General features: G+C 39.3%; 2 protein-coding genes across 2 annotated transcripts in view; both read right to left on the bottom strand.

The window, feature by feature from the left end:
• The window catches only part of prim2 (DNA primase subunit 2), a 60695-nt gene extending 52670 nt beyond the window's left edge, over positions 1 to 8025 (bottom strand). The window contains exons 1-5 of the mRNA XM_079512273.1: positions 7892 to 8025; positions 5203 to 5352; positions 4004 to 4116; positions 3772 to 3866; positions 2396 to 2516 (exon numbers count right to left, since the gene is read on the bottom strand). Of these exons, the coding sequence (XP_079368399.1) occupies positions 2396 to 2516; positions 3772 to 3866; positions 4004 to 4116; positions 5203 to 5347 (474 nt within the window). The 5' untranslated portion in view covers positions 5348 to 5352; positions 7892 to 8025. The remainder of the gene's footprint in view (positions 1 to 2395; positions 2517 to 3771; positions 3867 to 4003; positions 4117 to 5202; positions 5353 to 7891) is intronic.
• A 1158-nt stretch (positions 8026 to 9183) lies between these two features.
• Positions 9184 to 17343, bottom strand: psmc2 (proteasome 26S subunit, ATPase 2). The gene is made up of 12 exons (XM_079512221.1): positions 17117 to 17343; positions 16301 to 16338; positions 14938 to 15019; positions 14640 to 14739; positions 13683 to 13814; positions 13253 to 13325; positions 12367 to 12462; positions 11781 to 11945; positions 11584 to 11671; positions 11007 to 11209; positions 10586 to 10682; positions 9184 to 9639 (listed from the first exon to the last, which is right to left on the bottom strand). Exons 1-12 carry the CDS (start codon positions 17187 to 17189, stop codon positions 9482 to 9484), a joined length of 1305 nt encoding a protein of 434 aa, XP_079368347.1. The 5' UTR covers positions 17190 to 17343; the 3' UTR covers positions 9184 to 9481.
• Positions 17344 to 18137: the final 794 nt, after the last annotated feature.

The raw sequence follows: 18137 nt of genomic DNA, 5'->3' as shown, positions 1-18137 counted from the left end.
GTAAAATGTATGTGAATGCAAAGAAATTATAATTGTCAGGCCTAATTGCATCCGACATGGTTCCAATTAAAGTATCTTAGATAAAAATGGATAATAATTACTCACAAATATTTAAATTGTTGTTTCCAAAAGAATACATATACTGTGATCAGACAGCTCCATCTGGTGGCAAATATATGAAATACTGAAAGTAATCTCAGCAACACTATCAATAAGAATGAATCCCAAATAATTAAAGTCAGTAGATTAAATCAGACATCAGGATAACATCCATCACCATATTGTTTAGGGTTCATTATGGCTTTAGGCTATACAACATCTTTCTATATTTTACTTAATTTATACTATACAAAGTACAGTATGAATCAAAGAGCTGCGAGGAATGATGAGAAAGTCAAACCAGGATTCCAACATTTGAACCCAGTTTCCTGCGCAGGTTTTTACCATTGAGCTAATAACCTGCCTGCTTGCTATGGGGAATTTTTAATCTTGATCTTCAGGTCAAAATTTGTGTCAAAGCAGAAACAATATCGTGTCAAAGGTCACGTCTCACCTAGACACAGGATTCTGAGGCCTGGGCTAGACGTATATGGATCTTTTGCAAAACGCACATTTTGTGTGTACGTTTGAGCCTTTGTCAAACGCAAACGGCGCTTTCGGACACTCAAACGGAGGTTTTTGGAAACGGATAAATAAGTGAAGATTTTCGAAAATATCCGGATCAGTGGAGCTGTGTAGTCATGTGAAACAGAGCTTTTGAGAAACGATGACGTCACCGCTCATTAGCGCATATCATTTTTACTATAATTAGGTGAGAAATGCAGCTTATGCCTGCATGGAAACTACACAGATATCTATCCGATTGTTCATGTTTATATATCACTGTTAACAACTTTAAAACGTAACGTATATGTTGCATCAACTGCAGCGAGCAAAGGCTCTGCTCTGCTGCATCCAATAATAAATATATCAGCCTACTAGTCTGGTGCAGAGTGTGAAGCTTAAACAATAGAGAAACTGTGGATATTAACCTACCAATAAGGACCCAGGCCAAATGCCATTGCGCAGTAGGCCTGGCCTACACCAACAACAAGTCCATGTGTGGTGTGTGCATAGTCATGTGAAACTATATTCTCGTACTGTATTTTGCCCTCTATTCCATGGTCATGGAGAGAGAGAGAGATGGTGCGGAGAGAGAGAGAGATGTGAATGCAATCACATCAAATAGCGTGGTTGGTGAGAAGAAAGTATACAGTGGGTCGCCGTGCGCATATATGGCACATCTCTCTCCTGTTTAGATAATAAAGGGCACACACTTGACTGCATTCCGACAATGTGTGAGCGTGAACTTTTATTAGCCTACATTATAACGTGACGTTTATTATACACCTCGAAAATATAGCCACTCTACAAGCTCACAACTGGTTGTGGACGCGACACTTCTATTGTCTGTGCAGGACTTGCCAAGTCGTCAGAGCAAGTGTCTATCATTTTTAAATTATATGGAGAGAAAAGTCGAGTGTCTGGATTTGGAGATTTACACACATAGTGTGACATGCTGACAGACAATGAAAGAAACATGTTCCACTTCCACTCACAATTTAGGTGGCTTTTAAAATGCGGTACTTTAACACCATGGAGGAGTTCTCGGTCAAGTTCAAGGTCATGGTCAAGTGCCCAAGCCGGAGATTGATAAATAGGACGGAGATTAATGATAACAAAACCGTTCGCATCGCTCTAGAGCCTAGGAGCGCTTGTTGCCCGATCCGATGACGTGTCAAAAAGTGACACGTCATCGAAAATGTTCCCTGCCTGTTTAGCAGACGAAAACGAAAATCTTAAAACGATCATAACTCCCGATCTAAATCATCCCGTCTAATTCTGAAAAAAGATCCTGTGTTTGACGGCCTTCCGCGGTCCAGTCGCTAGTCGCGATAGATTTATGGCTGTAATAGCTGCTACACAGACATGCACACCAACTTCCGGTGCGCCAGTAAAAGTGGTCCGGGCGCTATAAATGATGGGCACATGGTTGAAATGGATGAAATAGTTCCGGGCTACTAAGGTGTTAATATTCCTTCATTAAAAGTGTAAATATAAAATCAAATATAGCCTACAATTGAAACCTGCTACTGCAGTGATTAGATCCTGTGTTCAATGTGTGTGTGTGTGGACACATATCTCTGTCGTATGGGCAGGGATTATTTCTAAAATGGAGGACGAAAATATCCGTTTTGCAAAAGATCCATATACGTGGAGCCCAGGCCTAAATGTCTCAATAGAAGAGCAAAGAGACAAAACACAACCATCCCAATTGTACAAGTTATATTGTATTAACATACAATATCAATAAAGATTGGATATGGATTCTATATTTCACGAGGCTCAGGCTCACCGTATCATACTGCAGGTTATTCCGGTGCAGAAATTCACTTTTGTATTTGGCTGGCAGGTCACTGAAGCGGTAGCGGAAGAGGTCAACTTCTTGCTGTATGAACCATCGTCTGAGATCCTCCCTTTAACGGCATATTGGAAACCCAAACAAACACTTTGTCAACGGTTGAAAACGTTAAAAGCAACTGGCCCCTCCGGCTCTGCCCCCTCCTATGCCCAGCTTTGAGTGTTTGTGTAAACACAAACGTTGAAGACAAAAGTGTGTAAACAAACATTGAAGACAAAAGTGTGTAAACACAAACCGAAGTCCTGAAGTAATTTCTCTATGAATAACATTGTGTCATCTTAAAATCGTCTCATAACTATTCTGTTCCAAAAATAAACAAACTGTCTCTGCGAAATTGTCGGGGAGGAGTCTCTGTATCGTTTACGACCGTTAGTCAGTCATATTTCATGTACCGGTAGTCTGTTTCTAGCGAAAATGTAACTAATTCAGCAGCAGTAACAATAGCGTGTTCTCTCAGTCAGTTGATTCTTCATATCCATATGAGTGAAACGGCCTGGATGATTTGTTTATTTATTTTTTTAAAGTACATGAACCAGTGGACTTAGCACCCTCTACCGATATTGATGTCAGACTTCGGTACTCTATTGAAGACAAAAGTGAGGACACAAATTGTGATTGGCCAGAATGAGATGATGTATGATTGATAAGAGCGTCCCTTACTTTACAAAAGTGTGATTTTTCAATAATTTTTTACCCCTTTTCCTCCCCAATTTAGTCGTTAATTCCTCCACAGATACATTTCTGCCATTTATTCACATTTCAGTCACTGCTGTTGTACATGAAACAAAATATTTTGAGATGGGGGTTGGCAGCCAAATACATTTAATATTGGGGTCCTTGACATCAAAATATTTGAGAATCACTGATCAGCAATATAGAAAACTGAGACATTTGTAGAATCGGCCTCAGATCTTAATCGGTGTTTGTTTTATGAAATATCCGAATATCCCTTAGCCTATTACTGTAGGTCTTGACTTTACCAAACACATGAGGTTAGGGTTGTGCTTGTGTCTGATTTATACTTTCCACGTTCAGTCGCGCACCAAAAATAGCTAATCTACAAGCTCATGTGTGTGTTGTGAGCTTGTAGATCAGCTATTTTCGGTGCCTGAAACCAACAAACCAAATGCTGGCCTCTACTGAATCCAAATGCCTGAAATCAGTCACGGCAATTGAGAACTGTAATTCATAGTATACTTTGTCTTCATGTTGTCAGCTTGTAAATAGTCTAGTTTTCGGTGCACACAATTAAACCACTGGAAAAAGCTTTTAGTCATACTCCAATTTTGAGAAAATAAAAGTCCACTTACGTTTGGCAGTAGGCGAGTCGGAGTATGAAATGAGAGATATGGTCTTTTCTTCGTTTTTCATATTCACTTGGTCCACTTTGAGATTTCCCATCATCCTGATGGATTATAAGAGTTATTGTCCATAATTGATAAAAGATGGTATGCAATCATTGACTCGACATTGCATTTCCAGGCTCCGTCCATGATTTATGTGATGTATTGTGGACATAATTACTGTCATTACTATACTCACAGCCTCTGTTCTGTAGGGAAAGTTGAGGTTTTTAATCTCAACCTCCAGCTTCTTTGTGTACTGCTCAGAGATTTTCACATAGCTCACTCCCAAATTTTCTACAGTCTTCAACACTGCAATTACATCAAAAGTCTGATTAGGCATTGAAAAGCTCATTTCATGGCAAAAGCATGTCACTTGCCGACAAGAACTGATCGACAAGAACAATCTTCAAACTAACATCTATGGAATACAAATTAGGCTTAAGGAACATTTAAACCTTTTTTTTTTTTAAAACAGTGTGGCTCTTTAGGGGGCTAGCCATGTATTGTGCGTGCGTGCGTGCAATTCAAATGGGACTCAGTTCGGACTGAAATCTTGCCCAAATTCAAAGTCATACATCATAAACATTATAGACAACTGTCCCAAGCAGTGGGTCGAGACCCATCTTTGGGTCGCGGACCAATTTGTATGGTTCGCGGGTAAATGTCTCCTTTTTCCGTTTTCTACATTAATATACAGTATATATAAATATTAGTGCTGCACAATTCTTGCAGAAATGTGAATTTCGATTTCCTCCACAAGAATTGAGATCACGATTCTCACATGATTCTCATTTTTTCCATGAAAATATTTAGTGTTTTTATTCTGAATATTACATTCAAATTAACTGAACAGCCAACTAGTGCTGCACGATTCTTCACAAAATGAGATTGCATAGGTGTCTGAATCTATATCGTGATCTTTTTTCGATTTATAGTGCAGCACTAACAGATAGTGTTTTTACCTACAGATACCTTTTTTCCCAAAATATTTAAAACAAAAATTTAAAATAATCAATTCCAACATTTTTCTAAAGGATTTCATAAGCAAAATTAAAGAATTAAGAAAAAATTAAGAAAGAGTTTAAGTAGTGAAAATAGCTGATCTACAATGAGCTCATAACATGGCGTGTAGCAATGCATTATGAGCTTAGCTTATAGATATGCTTTTGTCACTAGTTGGCTGGGTCCCGGGCAAACTTATCTTTTGGGCCTTGAGCTAGAATTTGGGAACCACTGTTAAAGACAACTGATGTCATAGATAGATGATAGACATCACAGGTTGGCCACATGAAGTCCGAGAACCACAATTGCCTATTAATAACCATAATGGTCTTAGTATCATTCTGAGAACACATTTCAAACGTTAAGTCAGGCATGTCAAGTGTCTCTTCTTACATTTCAGTCTTTCGACTGCAAATGTCTCAAACTCGCTGAGTGAAATGTTTTCCAAAGGCGGCTGCCCATAGAATTGTAGACAATGTCCATAGAGCTCCGCCTGGTGATTTGCAATCAACTTCTTTCTTCTGCTGATGAACTGCATTGTGTCTAATGGTGGAGCAACACAACGATGATTAGAGCACATATCTACAAGCCAATGGCCATTATGTCAAAATGTCAGCGTGGGAAAACCTCAAATCCAATTTCACCTCATAACCTCTCAAACTTCTGCGGAACCCCCCCCCCCCCCCCAAAAAAAAATTATTTGAATTGGGGACCCCCTACCCTGACAACTTAGCACTTGTAATTGTGGGAGTTAGGACTCTGACATCCACAGATAAAGAAACATTTTTCCTCTTCCTTAGGTCATTTTGATTAAAGTGTACCGAAGTCCTGACGTCACTCGTTCATCCCCTGGGTCACAGAACAGGTGGTCCGTGGACCACTGGTGGTCCGTGGAGGTATTGCATGTGGTCCCTGACCATGCATTTAGTAATGTAGGATTTGTTGATTTGTTTTAAATGTTCTTTCCACTAGTTGAGAAACCGTGAACTGAATGACCTGGTGGCCTGTGATGAGTCCACCCATGTAGTCATTTACTGACAAGTTGGAGTTCAAGAAATTCAACAGAAAAAGGGAGTTAGAATCTCAAGAAGGGGGAAGTGCACCGGATTGTCTGGTTGAGTCATTATTATTTAATAGGACATTTTACCAGTAGTAGTCAACGGTTGAGAAACAGTGGGATGTATACACATAGGATGCATAGCAAGTGTTAACTTACAAAAGCACTAATCTTAGCCCATCCCCCCCCCCCCCCCCCCCCAATACAACAGTGGTCCCCAGGTTGATTCTAAGTCAGGGTGGTGGTCCCTGGTTCACAATCAGTTGAAAACCCCTGCTCTACAGTAATGAGAATAACATTGGGTCATCTTTGAATCGTCTAGAATTGTGGCCCAAAAATAAACAAATTGTCCTGGGGATATTGTCAAGCAGGTGGCTCTGTATTGTTTACGATAGTCAGTTAATCTTACAGAGATAAAGAATTACTGTACTATACTAGAAGTCTGTACTTATGTACAATGTTGATGTATGTGTACTTTACTGGATTTGCAAATTGCAATACTTAATAATATTTAAGTCATATTTTACTCCACTACAATTATTTGAAAACTTCAGTTACTTTGTTGATTTTGATTATATTACAAAACACACATTAACAGTGGTTAATGATTAACCACTTCAGCCCTATATACTTCGACTATTTGAAAATAGCCAATCTACAAGCTCACAATGCGCCGCCGTGTTGCGTTTGTAGATCTGCTAATTTAAAAAAAAAAGGTGTATACATTTTATTTTTACATTTTATTTATTCTGCACAATGAGTACTTATATTGGTACTTTAAGTACATTTTAATGCCAATATATTGTACTTTCAATACTTTTACTTGAGTAAACAGCAACAGTCTTTTCTCAAGTAGTCTCAAGACAGATTCAGAGCTCAGGAAAAAACAGAGGGTGCCGTTTTTCCTTTTTTTTCCTGATGAGTTCCCAGATTGTGTCTCACTCAAGATCATACCAAGGTAGGCTACTGGTAAATACAGCTGTAGGCAGCAGCAGCTAATCATTAATGGTGAGTATGTTTCATTTGGTACAACACCGTCAATGGTAAACCATATCACTTGTCAGTAGCCTACACACTAACAGGTGCACGACCTAGTCAGACTCGGAAGAACCCCTTCCACTTATTATTATCAGCTAATATTAGCCGTTTATACCACGTCTGTGAAAGTGTTTTATTGACTGAACAGAGTCTGAACATGAAATGAAATGAAATGAAATTAAATTAAATGAAAACTATATTTACCCAGGGTATCTGGGCTAAGCTCAAGAACTTGTTTCCAGCCAGGCCCTGCTCATAGAACACATTTCATCGTAGTGGTTCAATGCCTTGTTCAAGGGCACTTCAGCGGTGGTTTAACGTGTCGGACAGCTGATTCGAACTGGCGACCTTCCGGTATCAAGACCGCTCCGCTATCCGTTCGGCCACCGCTGCCACATGACATTGGTTCTCCCAAGAGGCGTCAATGACATTTCCCAACAGTCCTGAGACTTTTAGCAAGGTAATTACACCTGCAGATAATCTAATTATAGTAATGGGTATGTTTGACAATACATGCTAATCAAATGTCCCTCCTGTAAGGGTTAAGAAGTACAGGCATAAAAAGGTCCCATGCATAAGTTTCCAGTGGGGAAAAAATAACCAACATAAAATAATTGCTTGCAGATGTCATAATTATGTCTTTAACTATTAATAACATTACTTTTTAAACAATTGTGTAATTGGTTGGTGGGGTGACATGGGACTGGTTGCCAGAGTAGACACAATTTTGGTTACACGACACCGATATTTATTATGAAATACAGTGCACTTTGGTTGCACTACTGAGTACTATCCAGTTCGCAAGCAAACAATACGCATATGCTGTTTGTTAGTCCACCAACATGACAGGGATACCGGAGAACTCCATGAGGGAACATGTATTCCATGGTACTGTATTTTATACACATTTCTAGCTTTCGTAAACGTTAGCCAACAGCCATAATGCATACATCAACCCATACGTTGCTCTATGTTACGTTACTTTACCGATTAGAAGAATTAGCAGCTTCTTCTTCCTACAGGAGTCCCGCCAAACTGGTGTTGTTTTCTTCAACAAATCGCGGGTAAATGACGTCACTGACGTCAACGTCACTGGGTCACGTACTCAGTAGTCTCGCGTATATATCTATGGTCTCGCGTAGCAAGACAATCTCCGAATGCATTCGAGAGGTAACAGTCTGACAACGCGAGACTACATACTCAATATTACTCAGCCTTTCTTTTATATGCACATACTTCTATGCATGCAGCATGCACATACTATGGAAGGCCGTTTATATACTCTAAGGTTTATACCCCCTCACAGAATGCGTGGTATGCACCGTCTGGTAAAGTAACCGCGGGGTCTGTCTTTTTAATTTATTTAATTTTTTGTTCAGCCTGAACTCCAATTTACCTAACAAGTTCCCTCCTCAGGAACTCACTGCTGCCACCAGCTGGCGGAGTCAGGTTACAATTTACCAATTTGTAAATGTAAAAACAGCCTCGTCTCGTCTCGTCTTGACCATTGATTGATTGAAATATGTATTAACAGTTTGCAGAATTACAGTACATTTCAAGCACAACCATATTATGCCAGTTATAAAAGGATAGAGTCAGGGCCAAATTAGCCATTGGGCCAGTGGGGCCGTGGCCCTTGTCTCTCAGGGGACCTTCAAGGAAACTGGATTGCGCAGAACTGGGTTTGAGGCCCTGAAATTGGCCATTGATTTAGTTAAATTTAGGTCAAAAAGATGATAAAAACACAAAAACACACAAAATGTCCACGCGCTTGCGCGCTATGGGGGCCCCATAAACATTACCGGCCCAGGGGCCCTCATGGGGGTTAATCCGTCCCTGGATAGAGTGAGGAGCGACAGCACCGCTATTCATTTCAATGGAAGTTGCTGTTTTGAAGCACCCGTAACGCTGAGGGGTTATTGCGCCGAGTCTATCCTGATGTGAAATATTTTTTCAGACAAATAAAGGTTAATGTCTAAATCTATTGGAAATAAAGAAAATGGTGGTGTCATATTAATGTTGAAATGGCACACTATCAAGAAAATAAAAACATGGCATGTCAAAAATGTTACCGAACCCTGATGTAGACTATTGCTAAACCAATGAAGACGTTGAATTTTTGTTCTATAATGTAATCTTTTTTTTTTTTTTTACTGCCAAGCTTTCCTGTGCTATATTATACAAATAAGGATAACAGCCTGTCAATGCCACACAACACTCAGGACCAAAACTCTCCATTTATGAATCAAGGCCATGGAGAAATATCCCACATATTAATGCACTGTATCTTTTAACTTTATTCGTAAAGATGTATTACAAACATACTACTATTAGTCACTGTGCTGTCAAGTTAGAACAAAATCTTTCCATTGTTGAAGTGCTGTAAATGTATAAACCAACATGGTTTTATACTTGAACATACACCGTAGTGATATTTTACTAAATCATACAACCTTATTTGATGTAAAGAACACACATAGAATACACTTTATTTCTTTAAAGCAGAACAAGAAAGACAAAAGAGACAGAAAATTATTTCAGCTCAATTGAGATAAAGACAAAGTCTAGCAGAGGATCTTAGTTGTAGGTCATGTATCTGGGGGTGGCGCTAAACTTGGCGTAGGACTTGATGACCTTGTTGACTGCCTCCAGGAAGTCCTTCTCTGTGGCGATCTTCCTGCGAGCACGGATGGCAAACATGCCAGCCTCTGTGCACACGCTACGGATCTCAGCACCTAAAAACATGTATTGAACACATTGTTCAGCCAATTACAACGGGGGGGAGGGGACCAAATCTTTGTGTGATAGATCTTTTTCACTTTTACATTAGCAATTGAACCCTAGCCTCCATATTCTGTGGAACATAAAAATAGCAAAGCTAGAAATAGCAGGGGTCCCTACTTCATTTCTCTCTCTCAGCTAAGGGGTCCTTGGCAAGAGAAATGTTAAAGACCACTGATGGAACATACTGCCTGATGTTTGAAAAGAATACACAGACACAAAAATGTACGTGGCAAATCAATGTCGTGATAATACATATGTGTAATAAGTGTATGCATACCATGTGTGAACTTAGGCATGTACATGTGCATTATAGTGAAAACTTTAAACCCACTCCCAGTGCAATGTATGCATAATGTGCAACTTAATCAATATGGTGCTGCACCCTAGTGGCCAAAGTCAAGTCATGCATACATCAATATTCCTAAGTGGTTCTCAAACATTTTGGGCTCAGGTCAGGTCACTCCTGTAAATAACGTTTTCATCCAAGGCACCCCTCATTTTCATACTTTATAGAATGTTATATTACGGCACATAAATATGTAAATCTTTCCCCCTAAGATACAGTATGGCCCCTCTTCCACCAAGGTTGAACAGGTAGTTATTTTTTTCCCATCCAATATTGAACCAGTTCAGAGTTTTTCCACTGAAAATGAATTGGTTCAGAACCCTAAATGTTGGTTCGGAACTGGAACCAAAAAATGGCCACCGGTTCCATGAAAGCATAGAGGTTCCCCAGCATCCCTATTCTGGGGGGAACATTCACCAAAAATAGCCGATCTAGGAGGTTTGGTGGTGCGTCTTACTAAGTATAGAGGGTTAAATGCCGAATAGCAAAGTATTCTGCCGCACCCCTGGACTTCTGTAACAGCACCTACTTTGAGAACCATTGATCCTTACCTGTGCTGTTAGGGCAGAGACGAGCCAGCAGCTCAAAGCGGATATCTCTCTCCACACTCATAGAGCGAGCGTGGATCTTGAAAATGTGTGTGCGCCCCTGAAACACAAAACCAGTGTTAAAATAAAAAAACACCCACTTTGGAAATAATGCCCCATTTTTGTACAACTGGTGGTAGGAGGGGTTCTGAAATGTATGCAGAGACTCTGCCATTACAATTAACACATTATGCTAAAAAGAAAACAATCATTCCATTGTACATTTCAAGTATATTTAACAAATCCAATGTAATGCAATGCCATTTACTGGATTTATGGTGGAGTTCAGTAGGAAGACAATGTAATACGATTACTGTATGTCCCTGTCCCCAGTCTATAATACATCTTCTATAGGCCACCATGTCCTACTCTTAACAGCACCAACCTCCAGGTCCGGCAGGCTGAACTCAATCTTCCTGTCCAAACGGCCAGGCCTCATGAGTGCCGGGTCCAGGGTGTCAGGTCTGTTGGTGGCCATCAGCACCTTGATGTTGCCACGTGGGTCAAAGCCGTCCAGCTGGTTGATTAGCTCCAGCATGGTCCTCTGGACCTCGTTATCCCCGCCAGCACCATCATCAAAACGGGCACCTGTCATGTTCATAGATGATGGAAGACCATCAGCAACACAGGATGCATGTCGAGAAGAGATGATGCGTTTCTATACACACATATACGGTACTTTTGACCGCTGTGACAGCCTCATGCAAATGAGCTTTGTCTCCATAACTAGACACTTTACGTTTACAATTTCTGAAAATGAAACTGTCTGGGTTGTCATGCGATAATTCTGTCTGCTTCTCATGACTATTTGTTTTCACAACAACAGTGTGCTGTTTAATAAAAGATGTAAATGAAGGACTAAAGTACAATTCAGTGTATTAATGCTCCAATGAAGCTGCTTAGAAGACAGTGGTTATATGATTACATATATTAGATAGAAATATAACTGAAGAAAATGCTACCTCCAATAGCATCAATTTCATCAAAGAAGATAAGGCAAGCCTTCTTGGTCCTGGCCATTTCAAAGAGCTCACGCACCATTCTGGCTCCCTGCAAAGAAAATGTTTAGTTAGTCAACATCAAACAACGTTTATTCAAAAAGCCACTGTTACACATTTGTCAACTATACTTTATGTATGCGTGTGTGCAAAAGCCTCACCTCTCCCACGTACTTCTGCACCAGTTCAGAGCCGATGACTCTGATGAAGCAGGCATCAGTGCGGTTGGCCACGGCTCGTGCACACAGGGTCTTCCCTGTCCCAGGGGGCCCGAAGAGTAGCACACCTTTAGGAGGCTCAATGCCCAGGTTCACAAATCTCTCCGGCTACAAGGGTGAAATTAGAGAGACATTTTTCATGGTGCACTGCATACTACAGTTTGCAATATTTTCCACATAGAAGATATGTGAACTTCTGTATGAAAAGGAAGTCTTTTCTTCGCTGCTGTTAAGGTCAATGGGGTCTAGACAAGATTCTCATCTCAATCTACTCTCAATAACCAAAGGGTTTTGCAATTAACAATTTAGTAATGTAATAAGACACTCAGCCAACAACAGTGGTCAAGTAAATAAGAGTGCCAAAAAAAATGAAGCGCAAAGTAAACTAACAAACCTAGAACCAGACAGCGACATTATGTTAAGAACTGCTATGCAGAAGGATGGTGGACACTGAACAATGTATCGAGATATGGTAACTGGCTGTAAGGTCCTGTGGGGGTGAAGAGTAAGACTATTGTTCAATACTTACATGGAGCAAAGGGGTCTCCACCACCTCTCTGAGCTTTTCAATCTGCTCTTTACATCCACCCACATCACTATAAGTCACATCAGGCTTTTCCTCCACCTGGAACATAGGGAGACTCATTATTTGGCGAGTGTTAATACAAAAATAATAACACAAATGCTAATATCCAAAATTCCAAAAACTATTTTAAGCCCAATATAGTGAAAATAATCTAATATCTCATCATCATTTATTTAACTCATGACCACATGGTATGGAGCACAGATTCATAAAAGTATACAATAAAAAGTATACATTGCAATACACAATATACATAGACATATCGAAAGTCTTTCACTATTTGAACAGTGGAAGAACATTTTTCAGAAAAGCTCCCAATTGATAGATTATTGTTTTTCAGATTTTAGTAATGCAATTAATTTAAACATAGATGGGTGGGTAATAAAATAAGTTGGCAGGTATTTTTGCCTGAAATTCATAATGCTAGTAGTCTTACATTCAAACAAAACATGGTACTCATCTCCAATTCTGGCTTTATTACATAGGTTACAAATCCTCTTTACACTTCTTTACAACTATATCTACAAGCTCACAAGTGAACGAACTTGTAGATTGGCCCGGCCGTATCCTCCATTAAAACATTACAGCCTATGAAGACTGTATTAAGATCGGAATAAGCAGAGTAAGCATCACTCCAGTCAATGAACAAAGGAAAATACCGGTAGTCACATGAGTAGAGTGCAGAGAGAAGATGTAGTGCCTCAAAGAAACTAGGATAGTAAGGATACCAAGTGAACAATGAACCTAGCATCTGTCTAAACAACATGCTGCACAGTGAAGCAACAGTGAATTCCTCAAGAGGGAATGGAGTATGCTGGTTTGTTCTCACCTGCATCATTGTTACAGTTGGATCAATCTTAGGAGGCAGGGGAATGTGTATCTGGTACTTATTTCTGTCAACACTGGATGAGAAATACATTTGGTCATTATTTGAACAACTTTCATTATTGATACCTTGATGCCTTGTGAGCCATTACTTCAACTGCCAATAGGCTCATATTAAAGACCAAATGCTAATATCAAATAATGTAATAATTTAACCTATTGACCGGGTTCTCCCATGGGTCTATATTTGGTGCCCTTTGTGTTTAACCTCTACACCACATCACTGAAAATAGCCACCCTAGCCCACAACATTTTGAGCTTCTAGATCGGTTATTTTCACATAATGTTCACTAATTAAGAAATGCTCAGAAGACAGATGCAAGCGTTCATGTGGTTAAAGCATGAAGCCATTTCTCACTCCACTTCTGCCTTACCCAACTCTCATGCCTTCCTCGATGTCAGTAGGGGCCACCTGGTCACTCAGGTCTACCACAAACTTGGCAAACTGTTTCACATTGATGATGTACTTTGGGTCCTCAGAGTCTGCATTGATGATCTTTGTGCATCTGTTCACAAGCAAAACAGCTTCAGATACACACTTAACTACATCACTCAAGTTCATGGAATTAAAAAATGTAAAATTTAAAAAAAAGACACATTTTCAGTGCAATCTGTAACAGTGTAAAACTGTAAACTCTCATTTTGACATCATGTTCCAAAGGAGGAACGTTTTTATCGAAGATGTTTTAATCCCACCTTTTCAGACTCCATCATGGCCCATAGGACTTACCCTACCCCCCTTAGACAGCACTTCTTAGACTTATATAGCATTTGAAACAGACTTATAGCATGTCATGTAGACAGCACAATAAGTGCATTGTATGTAGTCATAGCACTTCATAGTATATATGTACAGCATAGTATAGCATATATGTGTAGTTTATATGTATAGTGTCATTATATAGATATGTTCTAGTTATAGTTTATATGTATAGTGTCATTATATAGATATGTTCTAGTCACGTTCTTAGCTTACGCATGTTTCGCGATAAATGCATTTTTACATATGTGATGTATTCCCATGCTTTTTGTTCTTGCCTATTGTAAGTCGCTCTGGATTAAGAGCGTCTGCTAAATGCCTAAATTGTAAATTGTAAATTGTAATCAAACGTGAGTTTTAATTGAGCCTTAATGGAGGCTGAAGATTATCTTAATTCATATGCCCTCATACTACAAAATTGATTGCCGAAAGTACAATTATTTAACCTTTATTGAGAAATGGATATCCCCTTGAGATGTATCATCTCGTTTCCGAGGGGGTCCAACAAAGATTTTGATGCCCAAGTTGTGAGCTTGTAGATCGTCAAGTATAAATCATGCTTTCTTTATACCTTGCCACTTGTAGTGGCTGCTCACTCTGAAGCGTCTGTTTGTCAGCTGCCAGATCCCATAGTGCAGGAGGAGCCAGGCCTGTGTCTGATTCCTTGATGCCTAAAAAAAACAAACACAAAACATAACAGTGAATTATTAACACAGCACATTACTTGTCATTAGGGCTGCTGCCAAGTGCCAACTATAGATTATTGTTTTAGCGATTATTCTATCACCTATAATGACATGCCCAAAATAATGATCAATTGATAATTATTTGATTAACTGTTGCATCCGAAATTGTCTATAACCACATACCTGTCAGTTCATTGATCTTTTTAAGCAAATTCTGAATGTCATCCTCCACTTGTTTAATCTGTCTGGAGTATGTGCTTTGGCCCTGAAGACAAAAAACAAACATGAACTTCAAAACACATTCCCTCCCGTTACCATAGGCTGTCATCTACGACCAGTGCCAACAGAATGCACGAAAAGTCAGAGAAGAATACCAGAACCAGAAATAGTAATCGTCATTTCAGAATTAGACTCAGGGCACTAGTCTGCCGTTATTATTAGCTCCTAACATCGTCCTTTACCTCAATCTGAGCCCTAAAGCCGCTAAAGATTGCGGGCACAGAGTTTTGGGATTTTCGATGACGTCACACCATGGGAGCCATCATTGCATATAGATATATATATATATATATATATATATATATATATATATATTAAAGTCTAACTCATGTTGATTAGGTAATGTAACGAATGGTGCAAACAAATGCCATTAACAATAAAGAGACAATATGACGTAATGAGGGACAATACGTAAATTTTCCCTTCATTGTCAATGGCGTTTTTAAAACAAACATTGAACTAAAAACAAACATTAAACCTGTATATAGGAGGGGCTTGCGCCCCCCAAAAAACAGCTAAAATGCTATTAATTCTGGATTATTAGACATTAAAGAAATCCCGGGTTTGGCAAAGATTGTGTTAAAGCAACTGTCTTGGGAATTTACAACTTTGTGATAATAGCTGTGCAACGAACCATGTACAACCCAGATTCGGCACAAACAAGGGACTAAATTATTTTCGCTCCTATGCCACCAAAATGTGGAACGCCCTACCAACTGTCATTAAGACATGCGAATCCCTTGACTCTTTCAAAACCGCTCTCAAAGGGCACCTACGGACGGCTGCAATTCAAAACTGGCCCCTGTAAAATCGGAATCCCTCAAACACGAACGCAAGGACAACACAAGAGACGGTCGCGGCCACACAGCCAACTCAAGGTATGGCCACTGAGCCAACTTGGGGACCCAACGCAGCTCCTCCAAGGAAAAAAAACAAATTAACGGAGCTGAACGTGAATCCCCCCCACCGCCCACCCCTTTTTTTCCCCCTCACTGTATATGTTTCTTTTCCCTTTTTACCTCCTTTATGATGAATTCCTGTTCTGTCTATAGAAGTGTCTATTTGTACGTCTCTAAATGTTTTGATGATTTGAACATGGTGGACCCTATTGGAAACAAGTGTAATGCTTAATTGGGTCGTCCACTCACAGTTAACAGCCTTTGTATTGAGTTTGTGCTTGAAATGTACTGTAATTCTGCAAACTGTTAATAAATTCTTCAATCAATCAATCAATCAAAAGCTTCATTAACATCTTCAGCACACTTACATAGGTCTTCAACAAGGCAATGTCTCCCTCATCCAGAGCTGTTTTGAAGATGGAAAGAAAACACAACAATTATGTTTCAAAAAGAGTCAACAGCTGGTCGATCTAGTTAATTTATCTGTAATTTTTATGTTCAGACAATTCCGGATTGGACCTTTATTTTTATATAAAGGTTGTAGGATTGCATTGTATGTAGTCATAGCACTTTATAGTACACATGTATAATATATTATATAGTATAGCATGTATAGTTTACATAGATACTCCACTGTTACGTTCTTAGTTTACGCATGATTCATGATATTAAACTACTTTTTTATATATGTGATGTATGCCATGCTTTTGTTATTGCTTAATGTAAATCGCTCTGGATTAAGAGCGTCTGCTAAATGCCTAAATTGTAAATTGTAGGGAAGGGAAAAAAGCTTGTAGATCAGCCAATTGCCATTTTCACATTTGTTAAGTGTAACAATAAATGTCGGTAATTTCTTTGTGTATTTATTTTATATGTTATTTGTTATCTCTGACCTGTGCCATTTCTAATTACGTTGACGTCACTGTAGAGTAAAAAGTTAAATACCCCATCGTGAATCAAAATATAGGCCGGTTTCACACCAATTATTGTACACATACACAATACCAACCTAACGTAATAACCTAACGTTATAATGCCCAAACACAACATAAAGTTAGTGTATGTGTTGTCTTTTAAGTCCTCCTCGAATCAATCACCTAACGCTAGTCGGTCAGCTAGCTGGCTAGTAGCTAACAATGTTGACGTTCACTTTAGTAAAGAAATAACATTCCTTTAAGACATACCTCGGATAGGTCCATCATCTTTCTCCTCCTTCTCTTTTACCTTCCTCTGATCGCCGCCTAAATAATCAGGCATATTTGATGTATTAATGCTATATTTGCTGACGATAAAAATGCCAGGGCTTCTTTTTGCCTCACGATTACACAGCAGGTTTGAGCTTCCGCTATCCGCTGGATCACTGTCCGTCTTCAATGAACTCCCCCACTGACTGGTTCCTTTTGGTAGCAGGCAGAGTCGCAGGCAGCCACTGTGGGGAAGTTGATTGAGGACGGACCGATAATGAGATAATTTAAATTTAGCATAAACAATGCATACATTTGAAATCAAATTTGAAAAAAATGTCTAGCACCATAACGGGGAATTTAATATTAGTCAAAGCCAAATCAATCAAGTTCACAACTGGCACTGCAACATTAAAATGTTGCTGACTTTGCTCCCGTTATATACCCTATGGTACCCTATGGTAGTACATCTGCGTTATCACAAGATGGGGCACTTTCACAACATTTCGTGTGGTCTCATAAAATGAAATGTTAAATTAAATTAAATGCATGCATGCAGCAATACAAGTTAATAAAATATGACTTTCTATTGGAGGGCAGCATGCAGAAACAAAAGATAAAATATAGGCCTAACAATCGGGGCGGCAGTAGATCAGGAGTAGAGTGGCACTTTATACAACATTTCATTCTCACCTTGCATTGATTGTACTATATGTTGGGCGCGTTCGGAAATAGCGCACTGTGCAATGCAAACTAATAGGCGAGTGCGCTCCCGGTGCGCATTTCCGAACGCACCCACAATAACTCTAATAGATATGAATATTTACTGCGTGAATATTTAATAGAGGCTTTTGCGGCCAAATTAATTCAATTTCCCTAACAGAAAGGCCGGGATGATCGGTGTATTATTCAAATCGGTTTATTATTCATTCTTATATGAAGCGACCTAAAATCACCCTATGGGGATTTCAATGCAAATAAAAATAAATAAAAAATTGGGCGTTACCAAAAGGTATAATAC

This window comes from Electrona antarctica (genome assembly GCF_951216825.1).
Source record: "Electrona antarctica genome assembly, chromosome: 10".
Taxonomy (NCBI): domain Eukaryota; kingdom Metazoa; phylum Chordata; class Actinopteri; order Myctophiformes; family Myctophidae; genus Electrona; species Electrona antarctica.
This window is presented reverse-complemented; position numbering and strand designations above follow the sequence as displayed.